At 38.7% G+C, this 15802-nt stretch overlaps 1 protein-coding gene across 6 annotated transcripts in view; it reads right to left on the bottom strand.

The window, feature by feature from the left end:
* Positions 1-1332: 1332 nt before the first annotated feature.
* Positions 1333-15802, bottom strand: part of LOC133656367 (bromodomain and PHD finger-containing protein 3-like) — a 71792-nt gene continuing 57322 nt past the window's right edge. For 3 of the 6 annotated variants that reach the window (XM_062057450.1, XM_062057456.1, XM_062057464.1), the window contains 6 exons: positions 9825-10355; positions 8228-8300; positions 8066-8154; positions 7907-8001; positions 7680-7834; positions 1988-2204 (listed from right to left, as the gene is read on the bottom strand). In XM_062057450.1, the coding sequence (XP_061913434.1) occupies positions 2021-2204; positions 7680-7834; positions 7907-8001; positions 8066-8154; positions 8228-8300; positions 9825-10355 (1127 nt within the window). In that variant the 3' untranslated portion in view covers positions 1988-2020. Of the gene's footprint in view, positions 2205-7679; positions 7835-7906; positions 8002-8065; positions 8155-8227; positions 8301-9824; positions 10356-15802 lie in introns of all 6 variants that reach the window. The other 3 variants (XM_062057440.1, XM_062057471.1, XM_062057474.1) reach the window with 3 other exon arrangements.

Raw genomic sequence — 15802 nt, 5'->3', positions numbered from 1 at the left:
CAGGTTTTGGAGCAACATATGTTGCCATCCAAGCAACGTTACCATGGACGCCCCTGCTTATTTCAGCAAGACAATGCCAAGCCACGTGGTACATCAACGTGGCTTCATAGTAAAAGAGTGTGGGTACTAGACTGGCCTGCCTGTAGTCCAGACCTGTCTCCCATTGAAAATGTGTGGCGCATTATGAAGCCTAAAATACCACAACGGAGACCCCCGGACTGTTGAACAACTTAAGCTGTACATCAAGCAAGAATGGGAAAGAATTCCACCTGAGAAGCTTAAAAAATGTGTCTCCTCAGTTCCCAAACATTTACTGAGTGCTGTTAAAAGGAAAGGCCATGTAACACAGTGGTGAACATTCCCTTTCCCAACTACTTTGGCACGTGTTGCAGCCATGAAATTCTAAGTTAATTATTATTTGCAAAAAAAAATTAAGTTTATGAGTTTGAACATCAAATATCTTGTCTTTGTAGTGCATTCAATTGAATATGGGTCGAAAAGGATTTGCAAATCATTGTATTCAGTTTATATTTACATCTAACACAATTTCCCAACTCATATGGAAACGGGGTTTGTAGTAAAACTATCAAAACTACAGTAGTATTGGTCACTAAATGTAGTAAAACTATCAATACTACGGTAGTAGTATTGCCAATAGATGTAGTAAAACTACATCTATTGGCGTTCTGTACTACCAATAGATGTAGTGCAACTATCAATACTACAGTAGTATTGGTCACTAAATGTAGTAAAAACATCAATACTACAGTAATATTGCCAATAGATGTAGTAAAACTATCAATACCACCGCAGTATTGGTCACTAAATGTAGTAAAACTATCAATACTACAGTAGTATTGGTCAATAAATGTAGTACAACTATCAATACTACAGTAGTATTGCCAATATATGTAGTAAAACTATCAATACTACAGTAATATTGCCAATAGGTGTAGTAAAACTATCAATACTACAGTAGTATTGCCAATAGATGTAGTAAAAATACTACAGTAGTATGAACATGTTACATATTTAAAAAGTTGTTTATGTTCTAACTATGAAAATATTCTACTTCTATGAATAATTCTTACTTTAGCTGAGATGACCAGAACAATTAATCACAGTGATAAACAAAAGCACTTTAGATTATTTTTGTCATGAAAAAACACAACAGCTGGTCTAAATTCTGTCAAAGATGACTTTTGTGAAGTCGTGGAAACAAAAACATTGTAAAATATTTTTTCCAGGCCAGAGAACTATTTAAAAGTCATGGTTTTAACTGAGAGCGCTGCCGTACTGCTCACGACCACTAGAGGGGGCACTAGAGTCAGTTTTATTATAATTAAAAGAAAAAGGACAAAGTTTCATATTCCAAAATGTTTTAATAGCATTTTCCCCCACACGAGGAAATAATTGATACCAACAAAATATTTGGTGAGTAATTAAAATATGCAAGTGGCACATAAGCTTATAAAAACTTTATGATATTTCTTCATAATAAATATCTGGGCAGAGTGGTTGTTAAAAGCAACTAAAATGTCCGATTTTGTCTGTTAAAATGTATAACTTTTTTTTCTTCATTTCTTATTGAAGCCTCAAAATTTATTTTTTAAATAAAATTTTACCAATATAGTTTTCTTTCTATAAGCTGTGTCTTCCATAAATAAATATTTTCTCTTTCTATATCAAAGAGAATGTCATCATTAAGAACGGCTCATTCTTTGTGTAGCGCGCACACGCGCAAGCACACACACACTCACACACACACACACACACACACACACACACACACACACACACACACACAGACACGCACACGCACACACACAGTCATTATAAACAGCCTGACTTTGCCTGATTGAAAACCGCATTAAAAAGAATAGTAGCAACATAAAAAGAGTCAAAGTTGTATAAAAGATGGCATTCATAGGTCCTCTGCAGGTTGTATAAATATGTCCATCACACACACACACACACTTGCACTCACTTGCATGGTGTCAGCAGGGGGGCAGGGCCAAGCCTACAGGAAGTTGGAGGCCACAAAGCCTTGGCTGTGACTGACCCTGCTCTGATGGATCATGGCGCGGTCGTACGCCACCTGGACCGACTTGCGCACGCTGGGCTTGCGGCCCTCCATGATGCGCAGCTTGTCCGCCGTGTTGTCGGCGCCCAGCGGCGTCAGCTTGTCGCGGGGAAGCCACTGCCTGGAGGGGAAAGACAGGGAAACTGTGAGACCTGCTGGCGCCCTCTGGTGGTGCGTGTCTGCACGACTCCATGTTGGACATTTCAAAAATCATGATTTCAGATGTCAAGCTGGTTTTCATTGAGGGCCACATGGCAGTTATGGCTGTCATCAGAGGGCCACTTTTAATATATATAATATTGTATGAATTTGCCTCTGGATCTCATTATTAATTATATATATATATATATATATATATATATATATATATATATATATATATATATATATATATATATATATATATATATATAGTTTGGGGTCACCCAAACAATTTTGTGGAATAGCCTTCATTTCTAAGAACAAGAATAGACTGTCGAGTTTCAGATGAAAGTTCTCTTTTTCTGGCCATTTTGAGCGTTTAATTGACCCCACAAATGTGATGCTCCAGAAACTCAATCTGCTCAATGGAAGGTCCGTTTTGTAGCTTCTGTAACGAGCTAAACTGTTTTCAGATGTGTGAACATGATTGCACAAGGGTTTTCTAATCATCAATTAGCCTTCTGAGCCAATGAGCAAACACATTGTACCATTAAAACACTGGAGTGATAGTTGCTGGAAATGGGCCTCTATACACCTATGTAGACATTGCACCAAAAAACAGACATTTGCAGCTAGAATAGTCATTTACCACATTAGCAATGTATAGAGTGTATTTCTTTAAAGTTAAGACTAGTTTAAAGTTATCTTCATTGAAAAGTACAGTGCTTTTCCTTCAAAAATAAGGAGATTTCAATGTGACCCCAAACTTTTGAACGGTAGTGTATATATATATATATTAGTGATGGGTTGATGAGGCGTCATGAAGCGTTTCGACACATTGCAAAACTGTATTGATACTGTGTCACTAAATACTGACATCTGCTGGACATTAAAAATCCCTACAGGCAACCTATGGACCGACTCAACTGACACTGATTTTATGACCTAGTATATACAATTATATAAACCAAGTCATTGTATTTCATTTAGGATTATTTCATATCTTCATTTAAATAAAAATATATTTTTATCTTTTTTAGATACAGTCAATAAATAATGTGAACATGTATCGTGACTACGATGGTAGAAAGTGGGGATTGAACCCCAGTAACCAGCAACCCTCCGATTGCTGGCACGGCCACTCTACCAACTTCGCCACGCCGTCATTCCTGTAACTTTCTCTAGTAACAGCATTCCATGATTAATATCAATAAATCAACATTAATAATAAATGACAGAAAAATAAGCACACGTATGACTGAGGAGTCATAGTGTAACTTTGTGTGGTGTTTGAGTTGTCCGACTTTTTGTGTGGTCATAAACGCACCAGTGGCTTAGTGGTATGCGTGTTGTTGACGAACATGCATCTGTGTTGCCGGACCCATCACTAATATATATATATATATATATATATATATATATATATATATATATATATATATATATATATATATATATATATATATATATATATACAAACCCCGTTTCCATATGAGTTGGGAAATTGTGTTAGATGTAAATATAAACAGAATACAATGATTTGCAAATCCTTTTCAACCCATATTCAATTGAATGCACTACAAAGACAAGATATTTGATGTTCAAACTCATAAACTTTTTTTTTTTTTTTTGCAAATAATAATAATTAATTTCATGGCTGTAGTTGGGAAAGGGTATGTTCACCACTGTGTTACATGGCCTTTCCTATTAACAACACTCAGTAAACGTTTGGGAACTGAGGAGACACATTTTTTAAACTTCTCAGGTGGAATTCTTTCCCATTCTTGCTTGATGTACAGCTTAAGTTGTTCAACAGTCCGGGGGTCTCCGTTGTGGTATTTTAGGCTTCATAATGCGCCACACATTTTCAATGGGAGACAGGTCTGGACTGCAGGCAGGCCAGTCTAGTACCCGCACTCTTTTCTATTAAGCCACGTTGATGTAACACGTGGCTTGGCATTGTCTTGCTGAAATAAGCAGGGGCGTCCATGGTAACGTTGCTTGGATGGCAACATATGTTGCTCCAAAACCTGTATGTACCGTTTTCCGCACCATAAGCCGCACGTAAAAACCACAATTTTTCTCAAAAGCTGACAGTGCGGCTAATAACCCGGTGCGCCTTATATATGGATTAATATTAATATTTATTTTCATAAAGTTTAGGTCTCGCAACTACGGTAAACAGCCGCCATCTTTTTCCCCGTAAAAGAGGAAGCGCATCTTCTTCTACGGTAAGCAACCGCCCCCATAGAAGAGGAAGCGCTTCTTCTTCTACTGTAAGCAACCGCCAAGGTGAGCACCCGCCCCCGTAGAAGAAGAAGCGCGCAGATATTACGTTTCATTTCATTTGTGTGTTTCTGTAAAGACCACAAAATGTCTCCTACTAAGAGACACGCGTACAAGGTTCCACTGACTTTTAATATTCATGTGAACCGCACTGTGGATACAACGGGAACATGTACGGTGAATATTCGCACCACAGGGAATGAGAAGTCGTCCTACTGTGGTTCTAGCTTGCCATGCTAACGGCCAGAAACTTCCACCCACGGTGATATTCAAAAGGAAGACCTTGCCAAAAGAGAACTTTCCAGCCGGCGTCATCATAAAAGCTAACTCGAAGGGATGGATGGATGAAGAAAAGATGAGCGAAGGGACCGGGTGACTTTTTTCACGCAGCTCCGTCCCTGTTGATCTATGACTGCATGCACGTCCACATCGTAGATGGTGTCAAAAAACAAGTGAAGCACACCGAAGAAGAATAATTTGAGGGATTTGTGGATGAGTAATAACTTCAGAAAGTGAGCTTTAAATGTTTATTTTGTGTGTTGTGTGACACTAACGTTCGAGCAACGTTGAGTTATTGATGTTGCTATTGCTCCGCACTATTTTGAGTGTTACTATTTTTGTGATTGCACATTTGCACATTACATTTTGGGAGTGAACAGAGTTGTTAGAACGCTGGTTTTTGATATATTATTAAAGTTTGATTGACCTATCTGACCGTTTTTTTGACATTCCCTTTAGCGTAGCGTAGGTGCGGCTAATAACACGGGGCGGCTAATAGGTAAACAAAGTTTTGAAATATGCCATTCATTGAAGGTGTGGCTTACAACACGGGGCGGCTTATGGTGCGGAAAATACGGTACCTTTCAGCATAAATGGCGCCTTCACAGAAGTGTAAGTTACCCATGTCTTGGGCACTAATACACCCCCATACCATCACAGATGCTGGCTTTTCAACTTTGCGCCTATAACAATCGGGATGGTTCTTTTCCTCTTTGGTCCGGAGGACACGACGTCCACGGTTTCCAAAAACAATTTGAAATGTGGACTTGTCAGACCACAGAACACTTTTACACTTTGTATCACTCCATCTTAGATGAGCTCAGGCCCAGCAAAGCTGACGGCGTTTCTGGGTGTTGTTGATAAACGGTTTTCGCCTTTCATAGGAGAGTTTTAACTTGCACTTCCAGATGTAGCGACCAACTGTAGTTACTGACAGTGGGTTTCTGAAGTGTTCCTGAGCCCATGTGGTGATATCCTTTACACACTGATGTCGCTTGTTGATGCAGTACAGCCTGAGGGATCGAAGTTCACGGGCTTAGCTGCTTACGTGCAGTGATTTCTCCAGATTTTCAGAACCCTTTGATGATATTATGGACCGTAGATGGTGAAATCCCTAAATTCCTTGCAATAGCTGCTTGAGAGAGGTTTTTCTTAAACTGTTCAACAACTTGCTCACGCATTTGATGACAAAGTGGTGACCCTCGCCCCATCCTTGTTTGTGAATGAATGAGCATTTCATGGAATCTACTTTTATACCCAATCATGGCACCCACCTGTTCCCAATTTGCCTGTTCACCTGTGGGATGTTCCAAATAAGTGTTTGATGAGCATTGCTCAACTTTATCAGTATTTATTGCCACCTTTCCCAACTTCTTTGACACGTGTTGCTGGCATCAAATTCTAAAGTTAATGATTATTTGCAAAAAAAAAAAAGTTTTTTAGTTTGAACATCAAATATGTTGTCTTTGTAGCATATTCATTCAACTGAATATGGGTTGAAAATTATTTGCAAATCATTGTATTCCGTTTATATTTACATCTACCACAATTTCCCAACTCATATGGAAACGGGGTTTGTAATAAAAAACAACTACAGGCTTCCCAAATGCTGTAATAAATTAAGCATGATGAGTTAACTTGAAACTGTTAAATGTTGCACTTTTTATATGTAGAACAAAAGTTTTGTCATTGTATTTAATCTGAACAACAACTTGAGGCAGTTTAATGTTGATTAACGTGGGCAGAATTATTATAGTGTTCCCAATGTTAAAAGGATAAAGCCATTGTTTACAAATTTGGTAAATAACCAAAAAATTTATATTTTGTTGTTTTCTTACTGTACCGAAAATGAACCGAACCGAGGTACGTACCGAACCGAAATATATATGTATATATATATATATATATATATATATATATATGTATCATTACAGTGGATATATATATTAGGGGTCTAACGGTACACAAACATTTTGGTAATATATATATATATATATATATATATATATATATATATATATATATATATATATATATATATATATATATATATTAGGGGTCTAACGGTACACAAAAATTTCGGTTCGGTACGTATATATATATATAATTACTTTACATGCAGTCAGGCGCCGCATTGGGCCGAAAGCTAAGTCAAAAAGTTTGGACACCACTTCATTAAACAATAGGTAATAATTTACTTTCGAAAACAGACTCATAGATTTTGTCTCTATCATGCTCTTAAACTTAAAAATAACCGATAAAAATTATTCAGTGTTTATAATGTAATGTCGTTAATATTAATGTTATTATTTAAAAATAATTAATAATAATAATAACAATGCAAGTAACTATTTAAAAGGATATAAACTTGTATTTCTCATTACTTTAGAATTGTTTACCCGTGTCCTGTAATTCAAAGGTAAATAACTTTGTTATCCTTAATAAATAAACAAAAAAATGAAATAGACTCTTATTTTTGTTGACAAAAATTTAACTGAACTAAATATCGAACATCTTAAAGTAAATTTTTTCCCAAGTTGAAAATACTTGTCTTTTTTGCCATCATTCTTGCTCGTTCATCAGTGTTGATGGGCTCATATTGCCCATCCGATTTGAAGCTGAAATATGACCGCAACGGGACATTTGGCTCGGTCAGCATTTTTTTTTCTTACTACCGCACTTTTTGTTACTTTGCGACACTTCTCACGAGCGAGTAGGAGGCCTGTCTGTTCGTGCTTCCTGTTCGTGTAGAGCTGGTGCGCTGCTCTACGCCCCCCGAGACAAAGATGGTGAATGATTGAAAAGAGGGCTCACTGCGTTAAATAAACACGCAAAGTGAGATCTCTGATTGAAGTGAGAGACGAGGATTATGTCGTGCAAACGTACTGACCATGTGCGCTTGTTGTCGAAGAAGAGCACCAGGTAGAGCCTGTGGCTGCTTTCCTCCTGCCTCTGCTCCCCCAGGCGGAGGACATCTTTGGGGGGCACGGGGATGGGCACCCCGTTGAGCAGCAGGCCCTCCTCTGGCATGTCCGGGTCGATGATCTGGAACAAAGTTGTACACCTCAGTCACACTGGGAGGAGTTGGATGCTCATACGGAAAAAGAACGCTAATACCAGGGCGGGATATGAGGGGTATCCACGACATTTGGCCCAGACCATGTCCAGAGGCTCCAGCTGCGTCTCCTCCTCGGCCGCATGGCTGCCGTTACCTGGGAGTAACAATGAAGCGTTTCATGTGGAGGCGGAGAAGACAAGATGGAGAGCAGAAGCTACCAGTGTAGTCAGTGTCTCCGTTGACCATGTCCAGCAGGGGGACCTTGGACAGAGCGGGCTTCCCCAGGCTTCGTCTGGGTGCGGCGGTGCTGTGGAGGACAACATGGAGTTAGGTACAACTATTGCCTGGGAGTGAAGACACCAGCAGAACTGAGACCTTACGTTTCTTTGTGGAGGACGGGGCAGGTGCTGTACTCGCCGTCGTCTTTGTGCTTGTCGAAACCGTTGGTCAGTCCTGGAGGCAAAGAGGAAGGAGTTGACTTCTTAATCCTGGTAGTTACTTCAGACTAGGGTTGTCCCCATACCAATATTTTGGTACCGGTACCAAAATGTATTTCGATACATTTCTAAATAAAGGGGACCACAAAAAAGGTCATTATTGTTTTTATTTTAACAAAAAATCTTAGGGTACTTTAAACATATGTTTATTATTGCGAGTTTGTCCTTAAATAAAATAGTGAAAATCCTACACAACTTGTCTTTTAGTAGTAGGTAAACAAACAAAGACTCCTAATTAGTCTGCTGACGTATGCAGTAACATACCATGTCATGTATCTACCTATTATTTAGTCTACATTGTAAAGGACAAACTGTAAAAAAGTATTATTAATCCACTTGTTAATTTCCTGTTAATATCTGATTATTTTCTGTTTCAACATGTTCCATCTACACTTCTGTTAAAATGTAATATTCACTTATTCTTCTCTTGTTTGATACTTTAGCTTTGGATGATACCACAAATTTAGGTATCGATCCAATACCAAGTAGTTAAATGATCATACAATGGTCATATTCAAAGTCTTCATGTGTCCAGGGACATATTTCTTGAGTTTATAAACATAATATGAATTATAAAAAAAGGGGAAAAAAATTTGTGACGATAATAAATATCGATGTAATCATAGTAGTATCGACTAGATATGCTATTCTACTTGGTATCATTACAGTGGATGTCAGGTGTAGATCCACCCATGGCATTTGTTTACATTGAGGAGTGCTAACTTGGGGATCATCTTGAATGGAGACAAGTCAGCAACGCAGAGACGTCCCCAACTGATTCACAGGTGTACCACCTTCCCTTTATCTCGAAAATCCTCGAAAAAAATTGTTGCATAGCAGCTAAATGATTACTTAGCCTCTAACAATCTCTGTGAACCCGTTCTGTCTGGTTTCAGGGCAAATCACTCTACGGAGACAGCCCTCACAAGAATAACTAATGACCTATTGCAAACGATGGATGCTGATGCGTCATCCATGTTGCTGCTACTTGATCTTAGCGCTGCTTTTGATACCGTCGATCATAACCTTTTATTAGAGTGTATCAAAACACGTATTGGTTTGTCAGACTTAGCCTTTTCTTGGTTTGACTCCTATCTTACTGACATAATGCAGTACGTCTCCCATAACAATGTGACCTCGAGGTATGTTAAGGTAACGTGCAGACTTCCCCAGGGTTCGGTTCTTGGCCCTGCACTCTTCAGCATCTACATGCTGGTGCTATGTGACATCCTACACAAATATGCTGTTAGCTTTCACTGATGACACCCAACTTTACATGCCCCGAAAGATGACTGGCAACTCGCATTGGCGCCATTTTTCGCTGACTCTTGCTTGCATTTATTTACTATTTAGAACGTTTGACAAAGGAAAAACGTGTTCTTGTCTTAGGTAAGGATTGTGAATGTAAAAAAAAAAGTGCAGTGCCCCTTAATGATTGTAGCGAGGTTGTGAAGCCAAGACAACAAAATAAACGCCTTACCACATTTCTTATTTGGTGTTCTGTGGCGCTCTCCTTCTGAGCTCGTCTCTCGGCCGGCGCTCCGTTGGTCAGTTAGGCTGGGTGGCCCTATGGCTTTCTGGGGGGTGTCGGTGGGGGTGGTAGAGGGGGTGTCGGGGGAGGCACTCGAACTGTCGTCCTGTGCTGCCTTCCCGTTCAGCAGTGCACCGTCCCTCTCTCTAAACAGCTTGGCGCCATTTTTGGCCTTTTTGAACAACACAGACGTCCGTCGCCCTACCCCGTCGGTGGAGGGCCGCGTGGGGGTGCAGGGGTCCGGCAGGCCGTTGGCCACCGCCGAGCCCTCGCTGTGCAAATTTGGCGGCGACGTAGTGCAAACAATGTCCTCTGCGGCGGCGCGGGCCTCCAGCTTTAGGCGCTTCCAGCTGGTGGGGCCTGGGTGCTGCTTGGCGATGGGCCGCAGGGTGGGAGGCTCCAGGGGCGCGTCTCCAAGCCGGGGAGGGGGGGCCGGCCCGGTGGGTTCCAGTGTCGGGGGCGAGGCGGGTTTGAGGTCTTCTGGAAAGGATGGAGGGGACAATGACATGAAAGTGTGACTCTGCGTGCATGGGAAAACAAAATGGCCGCGGATTATGTGGTGTGATGTGCTTTCCTAGTCACACTGGACAATGATGTCATCCAGAACTCTACAGAAATAGTCTAAGCACCGCCCAAATGGACTTTAGGTGTGCGGGAACCTCCAAGGTCAGACACTTTCTTCAACGTAGACCTTTTCCACTGAAAAATATTTGTCATTTCCAAACCACTACAACACATACATTTTTTTTCAACTCTAAGGGCCCCCTTCAAGTTAAAAATAAGTCGCATGTTGTTTCTGTCAGCGCTTAAATCTCCAGATCAAGAAAATTTATAATTTTAAAAAGTTTGCAAGTGCTTCTGTGTAATGTACGTTTGATTCCTTATTAAAGCCTATATTCCAACAGTGTTACTGTTCAAACTGTGCGTAATGTTACAGTGGCCCAAAATATTAAATTGACCTTGTTTTTAATGAATACTTAGGCCTACTACGCTACTGCATTTCAATGTGGAGAGAGTGTTTCTGAGGTGGTATTTGGTGAAGAGAGTTTGTGAACAACTTCAATTTACTGTATCTGCCGATGTAAAGTTTTATTTTGTATGCCCTTTATGTTAAAGAAAACTGTTTTTTATGGCAAATAACAAATTATGCAATATTTCCCATCCCCCCAAAATTTTTTTAAAGTGGAACATTTCAGCTGAAAAATTCATAACACCATTGGTTTAAATTCATTATTTCCTGAGCAAACACAAAAAAAACCCCACTAAAATTTTCAGAATCCAAAAGGGCCCCAGTCATAAAAGTCATACATTATTTTATTTTCTTTCTTTTAACGCTTTATTATCTAGATCAACTTCAGAGTATTTTTTTTATGCTTTATGATCTTTTTGTCCAAGAAAATGGCAAAATCACAAAAATGTGCAATCTTTTTACCCCCCAAAAAATCTCAAAGTGGATTATTTAATGTGAAGTATTTGGAGCCTTAAAAGGGTAAAGAATTCATAACAACATTGATTTTGATTTATTATTATTATTACTATTATTATTTTGTTGAGCAAAGACAATTTAAAATTTTCAGGGACCCAGAAGGGGCCCAGTCCTTAAGGTGTTAAAAATAAGTAATCCATAATTATATATTTTTTCAACGCTCAAATCTATGGATCAACTTCAGATTTATTCATCAATTATACATTTTATTATCTTTTTGTTTGTCATGGAAAATGTACACAAAAATTCAATATGTTCTCCCCAAAAAATGTGAAGTAATTAGGGATGGCGTGGCAAAGTTGGTAGAGTGGCCGTGCCAGCAATCGGAGGGTTACTGGGGTTCAATCCCCACCTTCTACCATCCTAGTCACGTCCGTTGTGTCCTTGGGCAAGATACTTCACCCTTGCTGCTGGTTAGCGCCTTGCATGGCAGCTCCCGCCATCAGTGTGTGAATGTGTGTGTGAATGGGTGAATGTGGAAATACTGTCAAAGCGCTTTGAGTACCTTGAAGGTAGAAAAGCGCTATACAAGTATAACCCATTTATCATTTATAATTGGAGCCTTAAATAGGTAAATAATTCATAACATTGATTTTGATTCGTTATTTTTCTTCAGCAAAAAAAAAAAAAATCCACTAAAATGATTTGGGATCCAAAAGGGACCCACTCATAAAAGTGTTGAAAAATGTCATACGTGAATTTATTTATGTTTACTTTCAATGTTTAAATATTTTGATCAACTTTAGCTATATCAGTCAATTATACATTTTTGTTACGTTTTCAAAACAATATTTTTTTGTTTGTTTTATGTCGTTTATGTCATGGAAAACTACATTTGTTTAATGAAAAAAAATATGCAATATTTTCCTCAAAAAATGTTTCAAAGTGTAATATTTGATGTAAAGTAATTGAAGCCTTGAATATGTCAATGATTCATAGTATTTATTTTCATTCATTATTTTTCTTTAGCAAACAAATAATTCCACTAAAATGAATTGGGATCCAAAAGGGCCCCACTCACAAAAGTGTTAAAAAAGGTCATACATTAATTTATTTTTGTTTACTTTCAATGCTTAAATCTTTTGATCAACTTTAAATACATCAGTCAATTATACGTTTTGTTACGTTTGAAAAAATATTTGTTTGTTTTACACCGTTTGTCATGGAAAACAAATTTTGTTTAATGACAAAACATATGCAATATTTTCCCCCCAAAATATTTCAAAATGTAATATTTGATGTGAAGTAATTGAAGCCTTAAATATGTCTATAACTCCTAAAATTGATTTTGATTCATTATTATTTTTTGAGCAATGTCAATTTTAAAGAAAAAAAAACAGCCTGCGTGGCAGCTTTGTGTTACTAAAGTCAACATTATTATTATTATTATATTCCACTTTGTTTTTAAATAGTATTTTTAGAATGTTCCGCGGGCCATTCGAAAATTAGCTGGGGGAAGCAAATGGCCCCTGGACCGCAGTACAGGATATGATCTATTCCAGGGTCAAACTGTGGCCATAACTGTTAACAGGGCAAGGTTCCAAGTAGCATTGAACCATTAACGGTCATACAAGTGTAAAAATAAGTCAGCCACTGTTCACAATAAAATGAAATCAATCAATTAGGAACAGAGATTACTGCTAGTGCTTGGGAGAGGAGTGTCGACACTTTTTTGTTCGCTCGGTTATTCTTTTATTATTGTACTGAGATGTGTCTACTGCCCTGGAATTATTGCTTTGGATCAGAGGTGTTCAAAGTGCAAGCCAGGTTCATTTGCGGCCTGCAGCTAATTTGTCAAAGCCCTATGGCAATTGTTAAAAATACTATTACAAAAAAAAACTGAAAAAAGTGCAATATTAAAGCAAACAGGTAAAATGTAATGAGAAAAAGTCGCAATACTGACACTAATAACACACAGCTGCCATGCAGGCTGTTTTTCTTAAACTGTCATTGCTCAAAATATAACAATGAATCAAAATTAATGTTTTCATGAATTATTGACCTATTTAAAGCTACAATTACTTCACATCCAATATTCTTGTTTGGAAATTTGTTCTGAGAACATGTTGCATATTTTGTGTTTTTGCCAAAAAAAACCCAGGGTTTTCTTTAAAACAGGCATAAAAAAAGTTGGATCTGAAGTTAATTAAAATATTTCAGCGTTAAAAAAAAAGGCACCAGCTTGAGGGGAGTTCTAAATGTTTAAAAAAACTAAATCTACTGTAAAATACAAACTATAAGCCGCTACTTTGAACCTTGCAGCTTATAAAACGGTGCAGCTAAATTATGGATTTTTCTTCTCTGACGGCCATAATAAAAATGGTTTAAAAAACACTTAAAAGGTGTTTTATTAATTGTGCTATGGTGCCATCTTTTGTACAAGTTTGCTTACAGCAGGTGCTGCAATGTCCTTCCATTTAGTGCTTTCAACCGGACGTAGAGGCGCCGTTCAGTCTTCTAGCCGCCCATAGCGTTTATACTCGTATGGATTCTTCATTTATCACTCCAAGCAACTGATTGTAAGTTTTACAATACAACTAAAACTATTCCTTCTTAATAAAACTGCCCCATGTGTGATGTCTGTAGGAGTGTTTTCATGCAAATTTGTGCGTGTTTTTGAAATGTAATCAAGCTGGCGTCATTAGCATTAGCTAATATGCTAACACATTTACGAGTATCTTTGTTAGTCCATGACAATGAATTCTGTTTTGTTTGATCAGCCGTTTTACTGCCGTGTTACAGACACCGTTTGGAAACAATTTAGATATGTAAATATTCATTTACAAATTATTTCTGTGTAAATAACTCATTTCACAACATATATATATGCAGCTTAAATATTTTTCTTCTTCTGAAAAATTGTGGGTGTGGCTTATATACTGGTATAGTCGGGAAAATACGGTATTTTATTAGTTTTGAAAATGAAAACTATCAAAATGGCCCCAGCATGATTTAATTTTTCAATGCGGCCCTTAGTGGAAAAAGTTTGGACACCCCTGCTTCAGATGCTCACGGAGGCATTTCAACTTTAGAGTGCACGTTTCCCTACAATGCTTTATTACTGTGCTCGACTTTAGAGGTTCCGCTGGTTCTGTAACATCATACACACATCACACACACACACACACACACACACACACACACACACACACACACACACACACACGCACACGCACACGCACACACACACACACACACACACACACACACACACACACACACACACACACACACACACACACACACACACACACACACACACACACACACACACACACACACACACACAATACTGAGTCAAGTTGCTCTCACAACTGTACACCAGCACCATTGTACACACACACACACACACACACACACACACACACACACACACACACACACACACACACACACACACACACACACACACACACACACACACACACACACACACACACACACACACACACACACAATACTGAGTCAAGTTGCTCTCACAACTGTACACCAGCACCATTGTACCAGGACAGGATCTAAATGACATTAAACAGACCACCAAAGGAAAAAAAAAAAGGTATCCGCCTAAACGCCCGCCCTTCTCTAAGGCGAGCACGAGGGTGTCTGAAGGGGGTGAGATGGCATGACTGCTACGGTACGTGGCCAGATGGAGAGTGGTGAGTCCATGAGTGATGTGCAGAAGAGGTGCAAAGAGCACTTGGGAGATAGAAGTTGTGAGGCCGCCATGGCTAACGAGACTCTGTGGGCCCCTACTTACTAGACTGGAGACAGTGGGGTGGTTGGGGTTGTTGCGTGGGGGGGACCCTGGCTCAATTACCTGAGGACAATGTTCTGTTAGCTCATGTTCACAACTGGTCTCATCGGATAAAAAAAGTGGGTTAAAAAAACAAAAAAACAAAAAAACAAAACAGTAGCATGCATTCATACACTTGTCTGCCAAAAACAAGTGAACCCCTCACAAGTACTTTATCTTAGAGTAGTCAGTGTGCAGCTTGTGTTGCAGTATAGATTTACCATCCACTTACAAAGAGTCAACCCAGACACTATTGCTTGAATGTTGAGGGTTAATGGAATGCGTGGAAGTTGGAATGGTTTGAATCGGATGAGAAACGTGGGATATGAAGAGGTTTGTGTATTGCCCATTCATTTGCAACGGGGAGAAATTCCTGGAAATTCCGTGAATTTTACGTTGGTGTGAATGTCCAGGATGAATTGAGTGTGTGGATGGTGGAATGGTTTGAATCGGGTGAGAAATGCGGGAGTTGTAAAACTTTGAAAATGTCCATTCATTTTTGTATGACAATTTCCTGGAAATTTGGGAATGAGAAAAAAAAACTGGAATTAAAAAAATATATAGATATCACAATTGTCCTTAAAGTTAAAAATAGGAATTTGCTGCTGTTGTATTTTTTTTTATATATTTTTTTTTTAATCGGTGGAG

This window comes from Entelurus aequoreus, linkage group LG01 (genome assembly GCF_033978785.1).
Source record: "Entelurus aequoreus isolate RoL-2023_Sb linkage group LG01, RoL_Eaeq_v1.1, whole genome shotgun sequence".
Lineage (NCBI taxonomy): Eukaryota > Metazoa > Chordata > Actinopteri > Syngnathiformes > Syngnathidae > Entelurus > Entelurus aequoreus.
Note: the sequence above shows the minus strand (reverse complement) of the source record. Positions and strands in the feature narration are given on the sequence as shown.